The sequence below is a fragment of the Strigops habroptila genome, chromosome 5, assembly GCF_004027225.2.
Source record: "Strigops habroptila isolate Jane chromosome 5, bStrHab1.2.pri, whole genome shotgun sequence".
Classification (NCBI taxonomy): domain Eukaryota; kingdom Metazoa; phylum Chordata; class Aves; order Psittaciformes; family Psittacidae; genus Strigops; species Strigops habroptila.
In genome coordinates, this window is record NC_044281.2 from 76752218 (window position 1) to 76769941 (window position 17724).

The following is a 17724-nucleotide window of genomic DNA, read 5'->3' on the forward strand; positions in this document are numbered from 1 at the left end:
CGGACAAAAGGAAACAGCCTCAAGCTGCGCCAGGGGAGGTTTAGACTGGATGTTAGGAACAATTTCTTCACCAAGAGGGTGCTCAGCCATTGGAACAGGCTGCTCAGGGCAGTGGTGGAGTCACTGTCCCTGGAAGTGTTCACAAACCGTGTAGATGAGTGACACGGTTTAGCAGTGGACTTGGTAGTGCTGGGGTAAAGGTTGGACTTGGTGATCTTAAAGGTCCTTTCCAACCCAGCTAATTCTATGATTCTATAACGCAAACCACCCTATGTCCTGCATGGGCGTGGGAAGGCATTCCCAGGGAGTTCTGCTAATCCTTTCAGTGCTATTGGTCTGCACAGCCCACCTGGGGAAGCTGCAACGGGAGATCGCTGCTTTTCAGCTCCGCTTTGGAGCAGCAAAGCTGCAGACGGAAGAGGAGGTGAGGCGAGAATCTTCCCCTCCGCCGGGCACCGCTCCCCTCCTGCCCCAGCGAAGAGCCCACACACAGCTCCCAGCCCGCTTTACCGGTCACGGTTCATCCCCGAGGGAAGCGAACGCCTCATTGCCGCCGGCCGTGCCCGGCCACCGCCCCGGCCCGCCCGGCCGCCGCCCCGGCCTCGCCGCGCTGCCCGGCGGCGCTGCCCTTTCCTCTGCTGCCCCCCGGCGGCCCCCGGGCGCCCCGCAGCCGCGCTCCCTCCGCCGGGCTGAGCCGGGCATCCCTGCCCGCCCCGCTACCTGCCCCTGCCCAGCGGCCGTGGTGGGTAGTGTGGGGCTGTGGGTGTCTGCCTGAAGCGTGCCCGGCTCCAGGAAGGATACCCTGCTTATGGAAAAGGGCTGGTGTTATTTTCCTCCGTGATGTTGCGGTGTAAGCATGTAGCCTTTCTCCACAGAGTGGAGACTCCAGCAAAGCTATCCTTGACTGTTTTCAATGCATGTTTAGTTTTCTGTTGTACCAAGGCACATGTCATCCATCACTTTAACAAGCAGTTGAAATCTCCGTGCACATCATGATGAGTTCGGAGTTAAATTTTCCCTCCTGTAAGAGAGCATCATGCAGGCTTCCTCAAAGAGCATAGAATAGTTTGAGTTGGAAGGGACCTTCAAAGGTCATCTAGTCCAACCCTCTAGGATGAGTGGATGGGAAAAAAAAAAGAAACAAGTTTATGAACCTTTACTTTTCAGCAGATTGCCTGAAGTCAGTGATACATTTAAAATGTCCCTGTTCAGGTGCTGGTCTTTTTGTACCAGTCATTTGCATGCTGAGCTCTGCCTCTCTTCAACTGTTGAGATGTGATCTCTTAAGACACTGTTTTAGCCTTCTTGATTCTACGCGTATGATTTAAAAGAAGAGGCATTTTGGTGAAGATGTGGCTACATGTTCTGTTTCCTCGTCCACCTGTCTGTGCCAGAATTGTTCTTCCATTGAGGTGTTCTCTTGCAGATCAATTAGTCCATCCACACGAGATCCTCTAGGACCTACAACCTCTGTGTTTGTGTTCATGGACCTGCTTATCTAATAGCCCAAGGATGCTGAGTTCAGTCAGTGTCCATTGCTCCATTACAGGTACCCAGGAAACAGGCCGGAATTGCTATAGCGGGCAGAGGTGGTGCATTGCCCTTCTCTGAAAACAAACAATGCTGATGGTTACCAGTGCTGGCTCCATGGACAAAACTCTCCTTGAGTTCAGCAGAGATAGGCCCATGAGCACAATGGTTTGGTTCGCTGTGTCATGTGGTGTAGTGGAATATACTGCAATGAGTGGAGGGAAATACGTTTTGATGGTGAAGTCATTCAGTCTAAACAACATGAGAAAATTACACTTACGAGAGTAACAGGAACAGAAACACAACTGAGAAAGAGCACAGGGCTCATGAATATGCATCTATAGATGTTATTAGGGTATGTTAGGCTTCTTCTTGAAAGTGTTTGCTGAAAGTCAGCAGAAGCAACTGTCTCTATTTTGACTGTAAACACTTTACATCAGGTAATTTTCAAAGGGTTTCACCAGCATGTAGAACAGTGAACTCCTAATCCATTTCACTTGGGCCATTAAGTAACAGCATTACAATTCCCCTCTGGACTTCCCTCTGGGCACATTCAAAACCAACTGGAGATAAAAATACCTCTGTGAAGCTCTTGCTTTTCTGACGTCCTCTCCATTCCTCTTGGCATGTTTCAGCTCCTCACCAAGGATGTGAAGCAGCGGCTAGGGTGTCAAGGGGAAGGTGCAGCAGAAGTGAAGAGGCACCCCTTTTTCAAGAGCATGAATTTCAAGCGGTTAGAAGCAGGAATGCTGGATCCTCCCTTTGTCCCTGATGTAAGTACAATAGGAAGAACCCCCAATGGCCTCTTTCAAAAGATTTGTTTCTAAAATATCTTCTCTCTCTTAGAGCTGTCATCACTATTTGCATGAATAGCTGCCCTGGGAAGATGTGATAAGTGGTAGGACTGGAGTGGGGAGGCTGGGAGGAAGAGGAGAGCTGATTTGTAGACATGCGTATGCAGGGTGGGTGGGCTTACATACAGGGTGGTAACCTGGGACTTGATTCATTCCCACTCACTTTACCACAGTCTTCCTGTGTGACACTGGAGACACCACTTGATCGGTTCATGCCTCAGTTCCCAAACTTTAAACTGGGAACCTTTGTATTCCCATATCCATTCCAAGCACCAGGTGGTGCTTGGAACAATCATCAATGAAAGCCACATGTACGCATACAAATAGATGGATATATATGCCAAGGTGAAGCTGGAATTACAAAGTCCAAAGCTCTATGGAACTGAGGAATAGACTGGATCATCATAAAAACAGGCATTGGTTACAGAGGGTCTGAACCAGGTTCGGATATCAAGTGTCACCTCAAGCAGAGAAGGTAACTTGGACTTGAGACAGCATTTTGAACTTGTTAGTGTTCATGGGGCATGGAACCCAACACTGGGTCCTTACTCAGGTTTTCACACCCCTCTTGCGCATACTGAAAGTCTTTGTTGCATTGGCAATAACAAAACTTTTTCCACCCTTTTGTGGTGTCGGTCTCTACCCCAGTGCAGAGTTATCTGATTATTTTCCTCCTGCAGGGCTCTCTTTCTGGCTAGATCTTCTATCCTTAAAGTTCCCATATGGTTCTAAGTAAACACTGCCATTTTAACGTATTAAGGAAAGTATCATCTTGGCAGCTCTCATTCACGTTGCTGCAAACTCAACCAAACCAAAGTGGTTTGAATGCTTCAAAAGTTTACTTTAGCTGCTCTGGTTTTGCTTTACATTTTACTATGCGGCCTAGTTATTTCTGCCAATTAGCCCGTGGTGTTACGACCTGCTTTAGTGGGAAGAAATAGGAGACAAGCTACTATTTCTTTCTGATGTAGAAAATGAGAAAATTCTGGGCTGGAATTTGGGATCCGCCAGGGTGTATTAAAAGCTTAACTGTGGCATGTAAGGCCCAGGAGGCACCTCTGATAGACATATTTGCTAAAGCAGCGGCACATAAATTTTTATGGCTATTTATTGGGAGCTCAAGAGCTGCTCCTAATTTAATTTATTTGGCACTTCATCAATAGATTTCCAAGTCTTTACTGAAGTCAGCTGAATCACCCCAAGCTATATAGCCAATGGCAAGGGTTGTAATCCAACCCATGTATCTCCATCCTCTTCTAGACTACTTCTCCACAAATACATTGTGGATTGCAGCCATCAGGAATGCAGAGGGATGCAGCCTCCAGCAAATAAGACCTCCGTCAGGAATCAGCTTGATTTCTTTGGTCACGCTGCTCAGATCTAGATAAAATACTGCACGGTTGGACCCCTGGGCTGCACAGTCAATGCCATATGTAGACAGTAGAATACATGTTTGATTCAGATTCAATACGTGTTTGAGTTCAGCAGGTCAAACTAGTCCCACAAGCCACCCCTCAATTACTCCTGCGCATCAAAGGATAACTGTGTTGTTGATGGGAACTCTCTAGGCATGCAGATGACCACGCTAACTATGACAGGTAGCCAGTGATGACGATTTCTGCTTTCTGTGGCTGACTGCTGGAATAGGAGCTAAAAGCAGCGTCATTGCAAAGAGTCCGGTCTCTGTCATCACAGATAATTAAGTAGTTTAAAAAGGCAAAGCCATTTGAGTATTTCTTTGAAGAAATGCAGCCAAGTTGAAGGAGTTAATAGAGGTGATTCTGGACAGCTTCCAGCAGCTGAGCTATTAATGAAAACAATGGAAAAATGCCAAACCTCTTCTGTTTTCTTTAGCAATTAGTATACATTCCTTTAAACTTTTAAGCTGCAAATTCCACAGCTATCTGAGCAGAAGGGGCACTTCTATTTGAGGTCCCTTTTCAGAGCTGTCTCCAGAGTGTCACTCACAAACATACTGCTTTCCTGTCTCTACTCTTCAACAGAGAGGGAACTGACTACTAGAAAAGACTACTACTACTTGAAAAGAAGGATTTGATTTTTGTTTTCTTGCTCTTTCTGTCCTTTTCCCTCACCTCTTAACCATATGCTACATGGATGAGTAAAGCCCACTTTGGCTGCGCTGGTGCTTTAAGGACTTCAAATGGGAAGCTTAACATGCTTAAAGCGAAGTCAGTCTTTGATGGAAACCATGCAGGCAGAGCGAGTCTAGAGGAGCAGGACACAGATAGTCACTTGTTGTTGGGCATTCTCTCTTGGCTGAATCTGTGAATGAAAACACATGGTCAGACTCAGAAATATCTTTTCTCTTGCTGTCTTTCTGTGTTTTCTCTTTCTGCTGAGATAGCCCAGAGCAGTATACTGCAAGGATGTGTTAGACATCGAGCAATTCTCCACAGTGAAAGGAGTTAACCTGGACCAAACAGATGATGATTTCTATTCCAAGTTTTCCACAGGATCAGTGTCTATTCCATGGCAAAATGAGGTAAGGATGTATCATAGTAAAATTACTCCAGTAAAACCCCGAACACAGATGGTTTAAGAGGAGCTGTATATTTCCAGTAATATATAGCTACTGGATAACTTGCCAGACTCTAATGCTTTCATAAGTTACAAATGGCCTCTTTCAAGATCTGTAATGTACCACAGATGGCAGGTTCAGGTGACTGCATCTGTTGGCTCTGCGTATTTGTGTAAGTTGGCAAGGATCCTACTGTAGTTCCTTCTCCTGGATTTCTACAGAGGTATTTCAACAGCAGCTCTCAGGAACTTCTGTGGGCTGGCTGGAAATCCTAATGGAAGGCTCCACCATTGGCGATCCTGATCTCACCTTTGTCGTGTACCTGCAGCACATCCCAGCTGCAGCAGTTGGCTCTGGACCTTCAACTGCTCCAGATCAGGGTCTTTGTTTCTGTTTGATACAAAACACAACCAACAGTTGATTTCACTATCCAACTGTGGATCAAACAGCAGATCCACTTAGGCAGAGGGGTGCTAATAGCTGGGATTTTGTGAGTGTGCCTGTCTTTACCCAATATTCTCTACAGGCCTGAAGAAAAGAACAGAAATCTTTATGGGGCAGCTTCTAATAAGGCTGATGTGCAAACATGCAAAGCAGACTCAGCCTCCCTTTTTCATACATCCTATTTGTCTTCTATAGCCAAGAGCAGGAATTCAACTGTTAACTCTCCTAACATACTGCTGAAGCTGGTGGTCCTGATGTTGACTTTGAACAACCCAGCCCTGCTGGAATATATTTAATGCAGATGTATAATTTCTTTTTTTCTTTCTTATTGTATCCCATTAGATGATAGAAACAGAGTGTTTCAAAGAACTGAATGTATTTGGACCAAATGGTACTATTTCACCAGACCTAAACAAAAGCTACCCCCCAGAGCCACCCAAGAAAGGATTGCTACAGAGAATATTTAAACGACAGGTGAGATCTTTCATGACTAAGACATGGAAAATCCCATAGATGCCAAGTTCACAGCCATGTGCTGGTGGTACTTTATACTGCATATCCCAGATTTCCCATCTAGCTCTTGGGGTTTTTTTAACCAGCAGAAGTTCCACTATTGTTCATGAGCTTTGTTTCCAGCAGTTGAAAACTTCTTACCCAACCTATTTTTCAGCCATATGCTGAAATGCCTTTTATGGTTATATGGTTTTAATAAGTTCTTTGTGAAAGTCCTTGATTTGTGTTTTTAAAGAAAAGGCAAATTTTGAGTGCAGTAGTCTCCAAACACAAGAGGAGAGAGCAGACCGAATACCACATGATGTACAGCTTTCGCGAGGCACCATGGCACCACTAGCAAATCTAAATAACATTCTCAGACCAGTCTGTTTCTGTACGGTTAAAACCATACCTGAGCATTGGCAGGTGTCCTCTGCATTAGTCAGATTTAGCAGGTCCTGATGTTTTGCAGTGAATTGATTTGACTCCTGGAGCTCTAGTGAGTCTTCTTGGCTGGATTCCTCAAGAACTGCCATGGTCCTCCTGACCTAGAGAGAATATGGGTAAGAAAGTGAAGAATATTTTACATCTAAAGATCTTCAAACAAAAATCTTGCAGTCCAGTCAGTACGTTATCAATCACCATAAAATGAACAGTGTTGGACTAAAAGAAAGCATGGCATATTTGGGGAATTTAATTGTCATTGTCTTCCTCTTTCTACAGCACCAGAACAATTCAAAGAGTTCTTCAAATTCAAAGGCCAGTTTAAATCACCACATAAATTCAAATCACGTAAGTTCAAACTCCACTGGAAGCAGCTAGTTCCAATTCAGTTCTATGAAACAACATGTTGCATCCTTCCACTATAATCTATGGCGCTTCTATGGATGAGAGAGCCTCCACCATTGAGTGAAAATAAAAAGGATCTCCCAAAAAGGAGATTTTCTATCCATTCCTTCCAGTGGAGCCTCGCATTTTAAGAAGAATTTTCCACTCAGGTCTGTTTTTGGAGGTGGCACTCAAGACTGTGTGAATCAAATTTGTCTCTTTAGAACATTGCAATAGAAATTCAATGAACATGACTACTTGCACGTATTTAACTAGCATCATACTAGAACTGAATTTTGTCTTTATTATTTTTAAAGGAAAGTTTTGTAAATTTCTCTATTGTCTCAGTTTACATTTTGTACATTTGTATTTAAATGAAAGTCAGACTTTGGAGGTGTATATTTTCCAAGCAGCAGCTGTAAAGCCATGTGTTTTAAGACATTTTTTTAAGAGAAAAAAAAAAAACAACAATGTGACTCGAGACTTCCAGAGCCTCAAATGAGAAATCATTCTTTTTAGTAATTCTAGAGAATTATTCATAAATCACTTTATCAGACTGGGGTTTATTGACATGCATTTGTATGGAACAGTTTATTCTTAGTTATTTTACATCTGTATATTTGGTTTACAGCAACACTGCATACATTTCTCCTCTTCATTAGTTTGTATCGTCTCGCATTAAATGCTAAAAGACAAGATTTTGATGCATTCAAGAATGCTACTTGCTACGCCTGAGGTTTGGGATGTCATGGGACCAGCACAGCTGAGATTTGCACTTCCTTATGTTGTTAGCTCGTCAGAAACTGTTTCGTTAGAAAGGGAAGCCTATTTTAAGCCCTTTTGCTTCGCTAGTTGTTGTGCTGTTTCTAACAACAGCATGAAGAAAACTGAGTGAGAGGTGACCAGGAAAGCAAATGACCATTTGTTTTTCAAGGACTTGGAATCTGCACCTGCTGAAATGAGAGCAAAACTTAAGTGTTCCCCATGCTGCAGTCAAATGTCCAAGGCTTTTCCAAAGTTGCTCATATCACACAGGTAGCAAGAGAGAAATTCGCTAGTCTGGTTTGTTCTGACCAAGAGGTTCATGACAGCTTTCTAGAGCTGTGGAGGTTCAGAGTGGGATCTGATCTGCTTTTGAGCAGTAGCAGAACCTATAGGTTGCATCTGCACTTCCACGTGTCATGCCAAACACACCATGGCTCGTCCCCTCAATTAGGTTATCAACTCAATTGAATAAAATGTCCGTCATGAAATAATACCTCCCACTTTTGGGTCCATCATTCTTTGTCCAGGATCTTTTAACGATTGATGAAAACATTGTTCCCAGTAATACAAATAGGGTCAGGCAGGATCAGTAGCAGTACCTCGGGCATCAGAATCATGTTCGTCTAAAGTATGTCACTATCTATAGTTATTAAGAACACCAGATCAGAAATATGGCTACTTCCCTTCAACAGGAATTGGAAAACCTTTGTCCCCCCTAAGTGCAGACAGGATCTCTATAGCCCAACATCTTCTGTAAAACATGTTGGCGCATTGTGCTCTTTACATTGTTGTCTAGATTATACTGATGATTCTCCACCTTTGGGTCATCAGGAACATCCGAAGATCAGCTTGGTGTGTCTAAAATCCTTTTAGTTAGTAGGGCAGCTATCCCAGGGTACAAGGAAGCACTGTTCCAGTGGAAGTTTTAATAGCCAAAAGTCATTAGACTATCATGTATATGTTCTAGCTGGCCAATGGAGAGGGGAAAAAAGATGCAGGTTAGTAGTGGCAAATCTCTGAGTGAGAAAGACACAGGAATTACATGCTAAAACAGCTTGAGGTCATGAGGGAGAAAGACAGAACAGGGACAGGATTTATGTTACACAGCTGACAGAGAAAAGTCGAGAAAGGGAGATGAGGCTTTGGTACCTTTATCAGGAGTAAAGTAAGTTAAGGTGCAAGTCCATGTCATTCCAAAAACTTCCAGTTTTCCTGGTCATTAGTAAACATGTAGTGAAGCTATGTAAGTGTGCCACAGTATCACCAAGAAGTTGTTCCTCTTTTTACTTCAGATCAGTGTGGTCCAGAAATGCCTTTTTCCTATATTGGTGGTGCTCAGGGAGAGCTTCAGTCGCTCTCCCATGCCAGATGATGGCATTGCAGATCTTATGGAAGATGCAAGATTTTAGAGACACAGTAATAAATGAGAATATGGAGCAATTTTATCTCTCTGTATCAGCTATAAACTAGATCTATAATGATTTCAGATTCTTGACAGGAAGGGAATGAAATACTGTAGAGGCGAAAGCCACTATGCACAGATAGGGCTAATACTTCCAGTTCTGTTCTCATGGCCTGACATAAAGCTACCTAAGTCAACAGGAATCTGATCAGTCACTTGAGCACGCCCTGGTTGAAGACATACTTGCTCTGGGAGGTTTTCACAGGCCTTCTTCAGTGACATGTGGGATTTCACCTGATTTCAAGAAATGTAAGTGAGAAGTGGAGTGACAGATCTTAGCCAGACAACTGACATGTATCAGTGTACCTGGGACAAGACACACATCTTACTTCTTCTTAGAGTTGCAAATGTGTTGCAACTCCTATCTGTTTCTCTCACTCTAAGACATCACCTTCTACTATCAGTATGATATACACTATGATCGCTTACCCTCAGTTGATTTCATCCTCTACACTGGTGCTAAGGGATGAGGGTGCTGGATGGGGGGTATAGTGAAAGACTAAGCTCTGTTTTCCACTACTGCTTTGCAGCAACAGACAAGTATATTCCCCATCAGAAAACCATGGCTAAAAATATCTGCCTACCACCATGAGGAAGGAAAGATGGTTGGGGGATGGCATTAATATTTCATTGGATAAATCTGATAAAACTGCAGCTATTGGCCCAATCACCTACATGTTACCAATTTAGTGTAGGAAGACAAAATTTTCTTTACCATCTCCCACTTGGGAAATAAAATCCTAATAACAACAAACCCTTTACTGAAAGCTGGTGAACTAATTGCAAACATCGATTGCAGATGGCCTTATAACTCTTGGATGCTGTCAGCCTTAACTAGCGGTGGATGACTTTTTTATGACAACAGTGAATCATAGCGTATGTGCCTTCTCCTGCTCTCCTTTCAGCTGGGACAGTTCCTCACTCAGCACCTCCAGGGCTCTAGCAGTGGAGATGCAAAGCCCTTGAATGATGACAGCTGCATTCATTGAGTCCTGACACTTGGAGGACGTTATGCTAGGGTTAGATATCCTGAATCCTCAAGATGGTATGGAAGAAGGATGCTTATGCGCACCTGAAGCATCAAGCATGGAATGAAGTCCCTCTGGATCCCAGGCCCTTGGGAGCAGTGAGAGTAAGGGGAGAGACAGAAAACAAGACCAGTTGAGGGAAATCTCATGCTGCATCCATAACGTGTTGCTATCCTGTCTGAAAAACAGTATTATGATGCTGTGGCAACAGAACTGTTGTACTCTTTCAGTCTCCAAGCCCTGAAAGATTCAATCAATATCATACATCACTAGCGATAATGGACAGTCCTAGGAATCTTCTAGTCAGAATTTGCCAACAACAACAAAACCCATAGAATTTTCTTTTTTATTGCTTCTTTCTCCTTTTTTTTTCATTATTATTCAGCTCACCTTGCCCTCAAGACTGGTGTAGGACCACAGTCCTCTCCCTTCCACTGTGTGACCAGGCACAATCTGAGCCCAGAACTCAGGGCTGAAGTCCTGCACAGCCAGGCTTCCACAGACACTTGGCATTTGCCTCTGTGGAGCCAAATGTAGAAAACCCTGGGAGCCATGAGTGTTCAGGGACTTTGAGAGAAAACACCTTATAGTTTCATCATACGACCTTGGAGAGCATTTGGGATTTCTAGCATTCTGATGCCAAGTGAATAGTTTCTGAGGTGGGTTTGCACATAACAAAGGAGCAGAAAGGAGTAATTCTTTAATAGCTTTCCAGACTCATTCATTTTCTGTATCTCCTTTCCAATTACAATACAAATTCTTTCCAAAAAATGCTTACATTCTGATCTGGTTGCTTGTTTTAAATAAACAGATGAGCAACACTTCGCTCTTTCTAAGAATCAGAAATCTTCTGCAATCTGATCCTGAACTGTGCAAGCATGGTTTTTCTATTTAAATTGTTACTGAGTGGTCTGATGAACACTAATTAGTTAACAGGCTGTGATGATTCAGATATTTGCTGTTCATTTTCTACAGTGTCTCAAGGTTCACTTAAGTTTTGTAGCATTTTTTCCTCTCTCTGGGTGGATGAGAGACTTTTTTTAAACAAAGGGATAATGAAGGGAAAAAATAACAAACTCTTAGGTGCGCACTTTTGACCTGGATTATCTAAAAAGAGATTTCTTTTACAAGAATGGCTGTGACTTAGATGTTGTTTCTGAACAAAACCCTCCTTGTGAAGCTCAGAAAGGTGTGAAGATAATCAAACCGGTACTGAAGATCAAACTGAGCGTTAGGGAGCTGCAGAATTCAATATCACAGTGTTCATCTGGCCCTGCTGATTAGGGTTGAACAGTAACTGGCAGTTCAGGGACAATACCAGCTATCTGTAAAAAACAGTGTGATACCATCTCAATTTGCAGTCATCCCCTGCCCCAGAAACTACAGCTAAGAGTGCCATCAGCAGTTAGGAATTAAACTTGGCTGACCCAGTAAAACATCTGATTTGAAGATACTGATTCTTAATGTCATTCAACCAGACCTCAAGATCCAGCTTGAATTCTTTGCTTCAGCTGTCAGAGCCTCATGTTTCAAATCCAGTTGATGTTGATCTTTTTCAGTAGAGATGCCTCAGCTAAAAAGACAACGAGGAAACCAATCTGTAATACTAATAAAACCATGGGCAGGACAAGGAAGACAAGCCATGAGTTCTGAAGGACATTGTGAAACTACCATAATATGTGTATCGTCAGCAGCACATGTCCAGTGGCAGTTGTTATCACACATTGATGCACATTCTTCCTTGGTCCATCATACATTGCTCACAGGCTTTTTTGAGTAACCTGGAAATTGCACACACAAGGTCCTGTTAAGCATAGGGTCTGGCCCATGGCTCAAAGACAGCATTGTCTCTATGGGGGTCAGATGGAACAGTCTGACAAGGCAAGTAGGTATCCACTTAGCCTGCATGAACATCCATCACACAGGTCTCTGTTCCCATGTATCTGAGCCTCAGTCAGAATTCCCTATGTAGGCTATTCTGGAAGAGCAATAAATGCACACCATTATAGCACAGCTGCTTCTTCTTTCAGACATCCATGGAACAGGTACCTGCAGGACCTGACTTCATTGTGGACAAGATATGGGTGTTTTAACCTCTGCTCCACAGTTAGTTGTGATTTTTTTTCCTGACTTGTATTTGTAATACTCACTTTTACAGTCGCTCAGTGAAGAGGAGATCATTCATCAGGCATTTCTAGGCATTTTCTATACCATCTTTGGAAAGACTGGACTTTGATAGAACATCTTTGGTTTAGTCTGGTCCTGGGGATGTAGACCATCTTCCTTCATTTGTGTAGCATGAAGCACAAAGTAGCCTGCAGAAGCTCCAAACTTAAAGGCTCTCCTGCCTAAGGATGGTCCTAGTCTGCCTCAGGCTGTTGGGAAGTACATTTGGCAATGAAGTTTGGGAGAACGAGTGTGTTCAATGACTCCATGGTAGACAGAAGATTCTAGAGTTGTCTGTCTCAAGCCTTTCACAAATATGACCTGCAATTTAAAATAGTACTAATTATTTAGAGTAAGAATAATAGTGACCAACACCCGCATGCTGAGCTGAAAGTCTGCATGAGTTTAAAACAATTCTTCTCTTTTGTGTGCTGGACAGGACACAATCTCTTCTATACTAAATAGTATTTCAGTGCTGGCTGGTCATAACTTTCTGTCCTTAACTGCGAAAAGAGAAATAAATTGGCTCAGAGAATTTTGCAAGTTATTTTCTTTAGGGGAAACCACCAAAGAAGGCAAATGCCAACAGTATGCTACAGTATTACACGCTCACCTCCCCCAAATGTCTCTGTGATAATACAAATACAAGCTGCTGCAGTTGGATCAGCTAAGCCAGTGTACTGACAAATGGGCTTATGAAAGAAACAGTTTGAAACAGATTGCTGCCTATTCACTAAAATGAGTATTACTGCTGGCACATATGTATTCTCCTTGGTTTATGTACTGGAGCCAGACGTGGTGGTTTGTATTCCTATTCTGCCCATGTTTTTCTTCACTGCTCTGGGCAAACCTCTGTGCAATTTTGTTTCCCCATTGTTAAACACGAAGGGATGCTCTCTGTCCGTCAATAGAAAGCACTTTGGAGTCAGTGCATAAAACAGATCAATATCAACTCTTTGTATTATTATTCGAGTGAAATAGGCTTAATATAGCTGCTCTTATTTACATGGCTAGGGAGATAACTTGTAAATTCGGCTCTTTTTTGTTATTGGTTTGTCTTAGTTCCTTAGAGATACTGAAACAGAATGCACTGCCTTCTGTATGACATCTCCAACGGAAGATGAGGTGACAGTGCCAATGTTAAAGTATTCATTTCTAACTTAAGAGCTAGCTAGTAATCGTGGCATTCACACAAGCACCTCCTCTTTCTTTATATTGGAAATCAATAGTTATGAGGAAGGGAACAAAATAACATTGTTTTGGCCAGGCCTGCAAACACATCCCTAGGTACTCATTAAGTGAAATGCTGTGTGAAGTCACAAAGATGCATCCATGGCAAACCTTGGGTCAACTCACTGCCCAGCTATGGAAACAAAAGAGGCAGCCACATGCCTGGAATCAACGCGCTCCAAAGGGAAACTCCAGGCTTTGTGGAGAATTAGTGGTCCTGTAGAGATTCACTCCCAGAGAAGAAACATTTCAGGTAGTGGCTGGATGACAAATGTGTTTTCCTTTCTCATCACCCCACACGCGGCTGTTAGATATGTTTAATAGCAAGCTCAAACGAGTTATGTTTCATGCGTATCAAATGCGGTCTCCCTCAATTGCGTTTCTTTTAAACACTGGACACTCTTCTAAAAGACTGAACATTTTAGCCTTTTGAAGGTGAAAGCTGTAAAAACTTTATTTTGTGTTTCTGAGCAAATGTAGATAGACCTAAAGATTTCATGAACTATCATGTGGTTGCCCATATCTGACTAATAATTGAATTGTAAAACTGCAGTTTCATATTAGGGTTAGTCTTTTCACCTGCTTTAAAAAGGAAAAATCATATTTGGTATATAAACACACGGAATATCCTTCTGATTGAATTCAAGAGAATATCCAGGATTAAATGTTTTTAAGCACTTCTAATACTGTAGTCTATAAGAGGAGCAGACACTTCAGAAGCAATGTTAAAAGTCGTCTTTCATAACTGAGTCAACAGATCATTTTTGTAATAAATCAAAGCAAGTGTTCTCAATTAGAAGAGCTAGTGGCTGTTGGTATTGTACAAAAACAAATCATCCTAGTATCCAAAGGGTTTGGGGTGGGGAGGGTCTGTTTGGTTTTGTTTCTCTTTCCAGGGAGATCTTTAACATTGTTTGATGAAGCTAGTTTCATTTTGAGATTGTTACTGAAGATAAAGGCTTCTGTGTTCTATGGCTGCTTGGATTCTTCGTACATAATGTCCTAGTAATGTCACAGTGCTGCTGTATCTAGATCAAACCACTGTTTTGATTGGTTTTTTGGCTTTTTTTTTTTTTTTTAATAAATTCCTTAATTTAAATACATGAAAACTATACATTTTGCTTTAATGATGCATGTAACCAAACAGAGCTTCCTCAAGTCTTCGGGATCCTGAAGATGATTACAGTGAGGTGGAATGCTGCCCGTATCTTGCTAGATGCCTTTTAATATTACAGTCATTTGTATGTTCTCTCCCATCACATCTTTGCAGAGATTGAGGGAACTGAAAACCAGGCTGAGGTTGTATCTCACTTTGTGGAGGTTCAGGTTCTCATCTGAAAGCAGGTTGTGTTTCCCCTGAGATGTTCCTCCTCTGCCTCCCATCCCCACATTCTCAGCCTTCCTCTGCACTGCAAACTGTCAGCCAACACAACATTTAGGACCTGAAAAGTAAGTTTGAGGAAAGAATGATGTAATCACTAGTAGAGACACAGGCTTCAGAGGACATGAACTGGTTTTTAAGCCCAATTTATGAGGCCCTAGAGAGGACTTCACCTAAGCTCCAATTAGGCAGAGAGAAAGTGTTTAGAGAAGGAAACAACAACAGCAACCAAGTGTACTCTTGAGTATTCCGTACAGAAAGAGCTAAAACAAAGATAAAGAGTAGCTGCAAAATCACCGGAGGGGAAGTGGTGCAGTGCTTTTTCTTTAAGAGGAGAAAGAATACTTTTTCAAAGAGGCATAACGCATATTTTTATGAGGCTGCTAATGGCAAACAGTGTTTGCATCGAGTTTCATGAAAGAACACTGTGAAAACAGATCATCTGCATGAAATCAGCAGCTACATCCAACAGCTAAACTCAGTAAAACCTGAGGTAATAGACTACAGAAGTGCAGGTCAATGCGTATTATCACTTTCCAAACAAAGCCAAGCCATTTTTCACAATATTTTAACAATCTGAGAGGATGTGAGATGAAATTTTATTCCTTCTCTACCAGCTCTTGGTGGTTTTGTAACTTGATGTCCTTTCTGTACAGCAACATCTAGATACTTTCCCTCCTGGGAGATGTAATCTTCCTTAGACTTTTCCACTATCTCTGGCATGAGATGTGCAGCTTCTCACAGAAAGTCATTACACTGTTTTGAAGGCAATCCAATTAATAAAAACACACTTAAACTTTTTGAATCCTTGAGGGTGCTTTGCAGATGAAAAACGCCATAAATGGGCCTGACTGTGCAATTGCAGGTCTATGGGGTGCTTCTGGGGGAGGAGACAATACAAGTTTCTGCCAAGTCAGAGTCTAATTTGATGTGTTTTGTGAGTCTGTTTAGTGTTTGGTGTACGGTAAAAGGAAAAGATAAAATAGGGCCTATTAAAATTGGTGCTCTGACTTGTCCGGAGTGGAGAAGAGGAACTCTGCCATAGAGGCTGAGCAGCTTGAATAGCCCATTTACCCATTTAGCCCATTGGGTAAATTTTACTTGATTTTCTGTTTGGTTTTTTTTATAATTACAATTTATCAATGTTAATTTTTTTCTTAATCCAGGGAACGTTTGTTTCTCTGCTGCACTAACACTAGCACCCTAACAGATCAAGGTTCCGTTTACCTGTTAGCTTACAAAGCAGGGGTCTGCAGAGAGGTCAGGATGCTCCAGACCTGTAATCTGGGGTCATTGCAGTGTGATAATGATTAAAATGTCAAGAGCAGGAAGACAGGCATTTGCCTTTTGTACAGAGCTTGTAGGTAGGAAGGGACTCGCAAACCGAAACTTCAAAAGCACACATTGAAGGGCATAAAGCCACATGTGTAAGAAAAGAAAGAATGAAGGTTGCCTGTGTTCCATTAATAATGTTCCCTTGCACTGTTAGTATTATGCCCTCACATAATACTATGTTATGCATTCACTCCTAGAGGAGAAAGTAACCTCTGGCAGATTTACAATGAACTCCAGATGCATCCCCTCTATGGCATCTGCTAATACATGATGTGTTTCAGACTTTCATTTAAACCTAAAAACGTATTTCCCTTCAGGGAAAATCTCACCCAATTGGCTGCTCCCTCCATTGGCAGTTGTGAGTTCTGAAAAAGTCAGTTAGCTTCAGCATATAATGCTTTCTCTCACACACAAAGGACTCAGGTCTCTCTGTATCCCATCTCGGTTCCCTTAGATCCCATTGATACTGGGTTTGGGGAAGGGATATGGAACGAATCCTAACTGTTTTCCTGCCCTTTTTGGGAGGAAATGTTTGTTTGTTTGTTTCCTAAGGGGACTGGTAGGAGGGATGTGATGGATTCCTCAATCTGCCCTCTCCTCTGCATATATTCACTCATGCACTCTGAGAGAACTACGAGGCCTGGAGCACTAGAGGAAATATTTCTGCAAAGAAGTAAGTACTGGGAAAAGGGAAAGTAGGAACTGCAGAAGGGACAAGACACACCTTGGGCAAGTTTCACCAGGGCTGGGGAAATGAGAGGAACAAGGAGGTAAAAGTGATGGAGAGAAGTGAGCACTGGAAGGGATGAGGTCTAGCCAGGAGGGTGGCTTACTTGTTAACTCTCATTATAACAAGTATGAAAGCACAGAGAGAAGAGCAACTCAAGCCAACACTAATGAAGAATTTATTGCTGACGATACCACAGGCAGTAGTAGTTCTTTCTGGAAGCTTAAAACAATTGCCCTGCTTTGGGACTAAGAGTCAGTGTACTGTGGAATTAAACATTGACATTTCACATAGTAAAGAGATTCAGCTGCAGCTGACATTGTTTACTTAGATGACCATGATAAACACTGAAATATAATAAACAATTTGAAGTTAGATTACATTAGGCATTTGCTATGTTGTTCTCATATTTACAGTAGGAAAGAGGGAAGAAGCCTTCTTAATTCCATCATTCTCACTTAAATATGGTATTTTTAGCTCTTGCCCTCATAGTGGCATGTAAGTCAAAGGTTTTTGAATCTGCAAATGAAACCAGAATGGCCGATCATATTGAAAAGTAAAACTTAATGTCTGTGTTTTCTTCGTCATGTATCAGATACTTACAATGATCCACCTGGTGACTACATGTGGCAATGATTGAAAATCAATCATTTCTCATCAACGATTTGCATCTGTGCAAATGAGTCAGGTCAAAGTGACATGATAAAACCCAAGAAGCTTAAAACAAGCAAAGTAACTAGGCAGAACACAACAGTCTTTCTTCAGATTAACTAATACAAACAGCACAATAGGAAACTAAGCTGCTACTCTGACACAAATCGCCTGGTTCTTAAGGCAATTTAAGAGTTCTTGAACACTTAAGTGTTCAAGGCCAGGTTGGACACAGGGGCTTGGAGCAACCTGCTCTAGTGGAAGGTGTCCCTGCCTGTGGCAGGGGGGTTGG

General features: G+C 42.3%; 1 protein-coding gene across 4 annotated transcripts in view; it reads left to right on the top strand.

Annotated features, from left to right (window-relative positions):
• GRK5 (G protein-coupled receptor kinase 5) overlaps window positions 1-14441 on the top strand; it is a 174160-nt gene extending 159719 nt beyond the window's left edge. For all 4 annotated transcript variants that reach the window (XM_030488748.1, XM_030488749.1, XM_030488752.1 and 1 more), the window contains exons 13-16: window positions 2166-2303; window positions 4750-4887; window positions 5710-5841; window positions 6583-14441. In XM_030488748.1, coding sequence (XP_030344608.1) covers window positions 2166-2303; window positions 4750-4887; window positions 5710-5841; window positions 6583-6681 — 507 coding nt within the window. In that variant the 3' untranslated portion in view covers window positions 6682-14441. The remainder of the gene's footprint in view (window positions 1-2165; window positions 2304-4749; window positions 4888-5709; window positions 5842-6582) is intronic.
• The last annotated feature ends 3283 nt before the right edge of the window (window positions 14442-17724 follow it).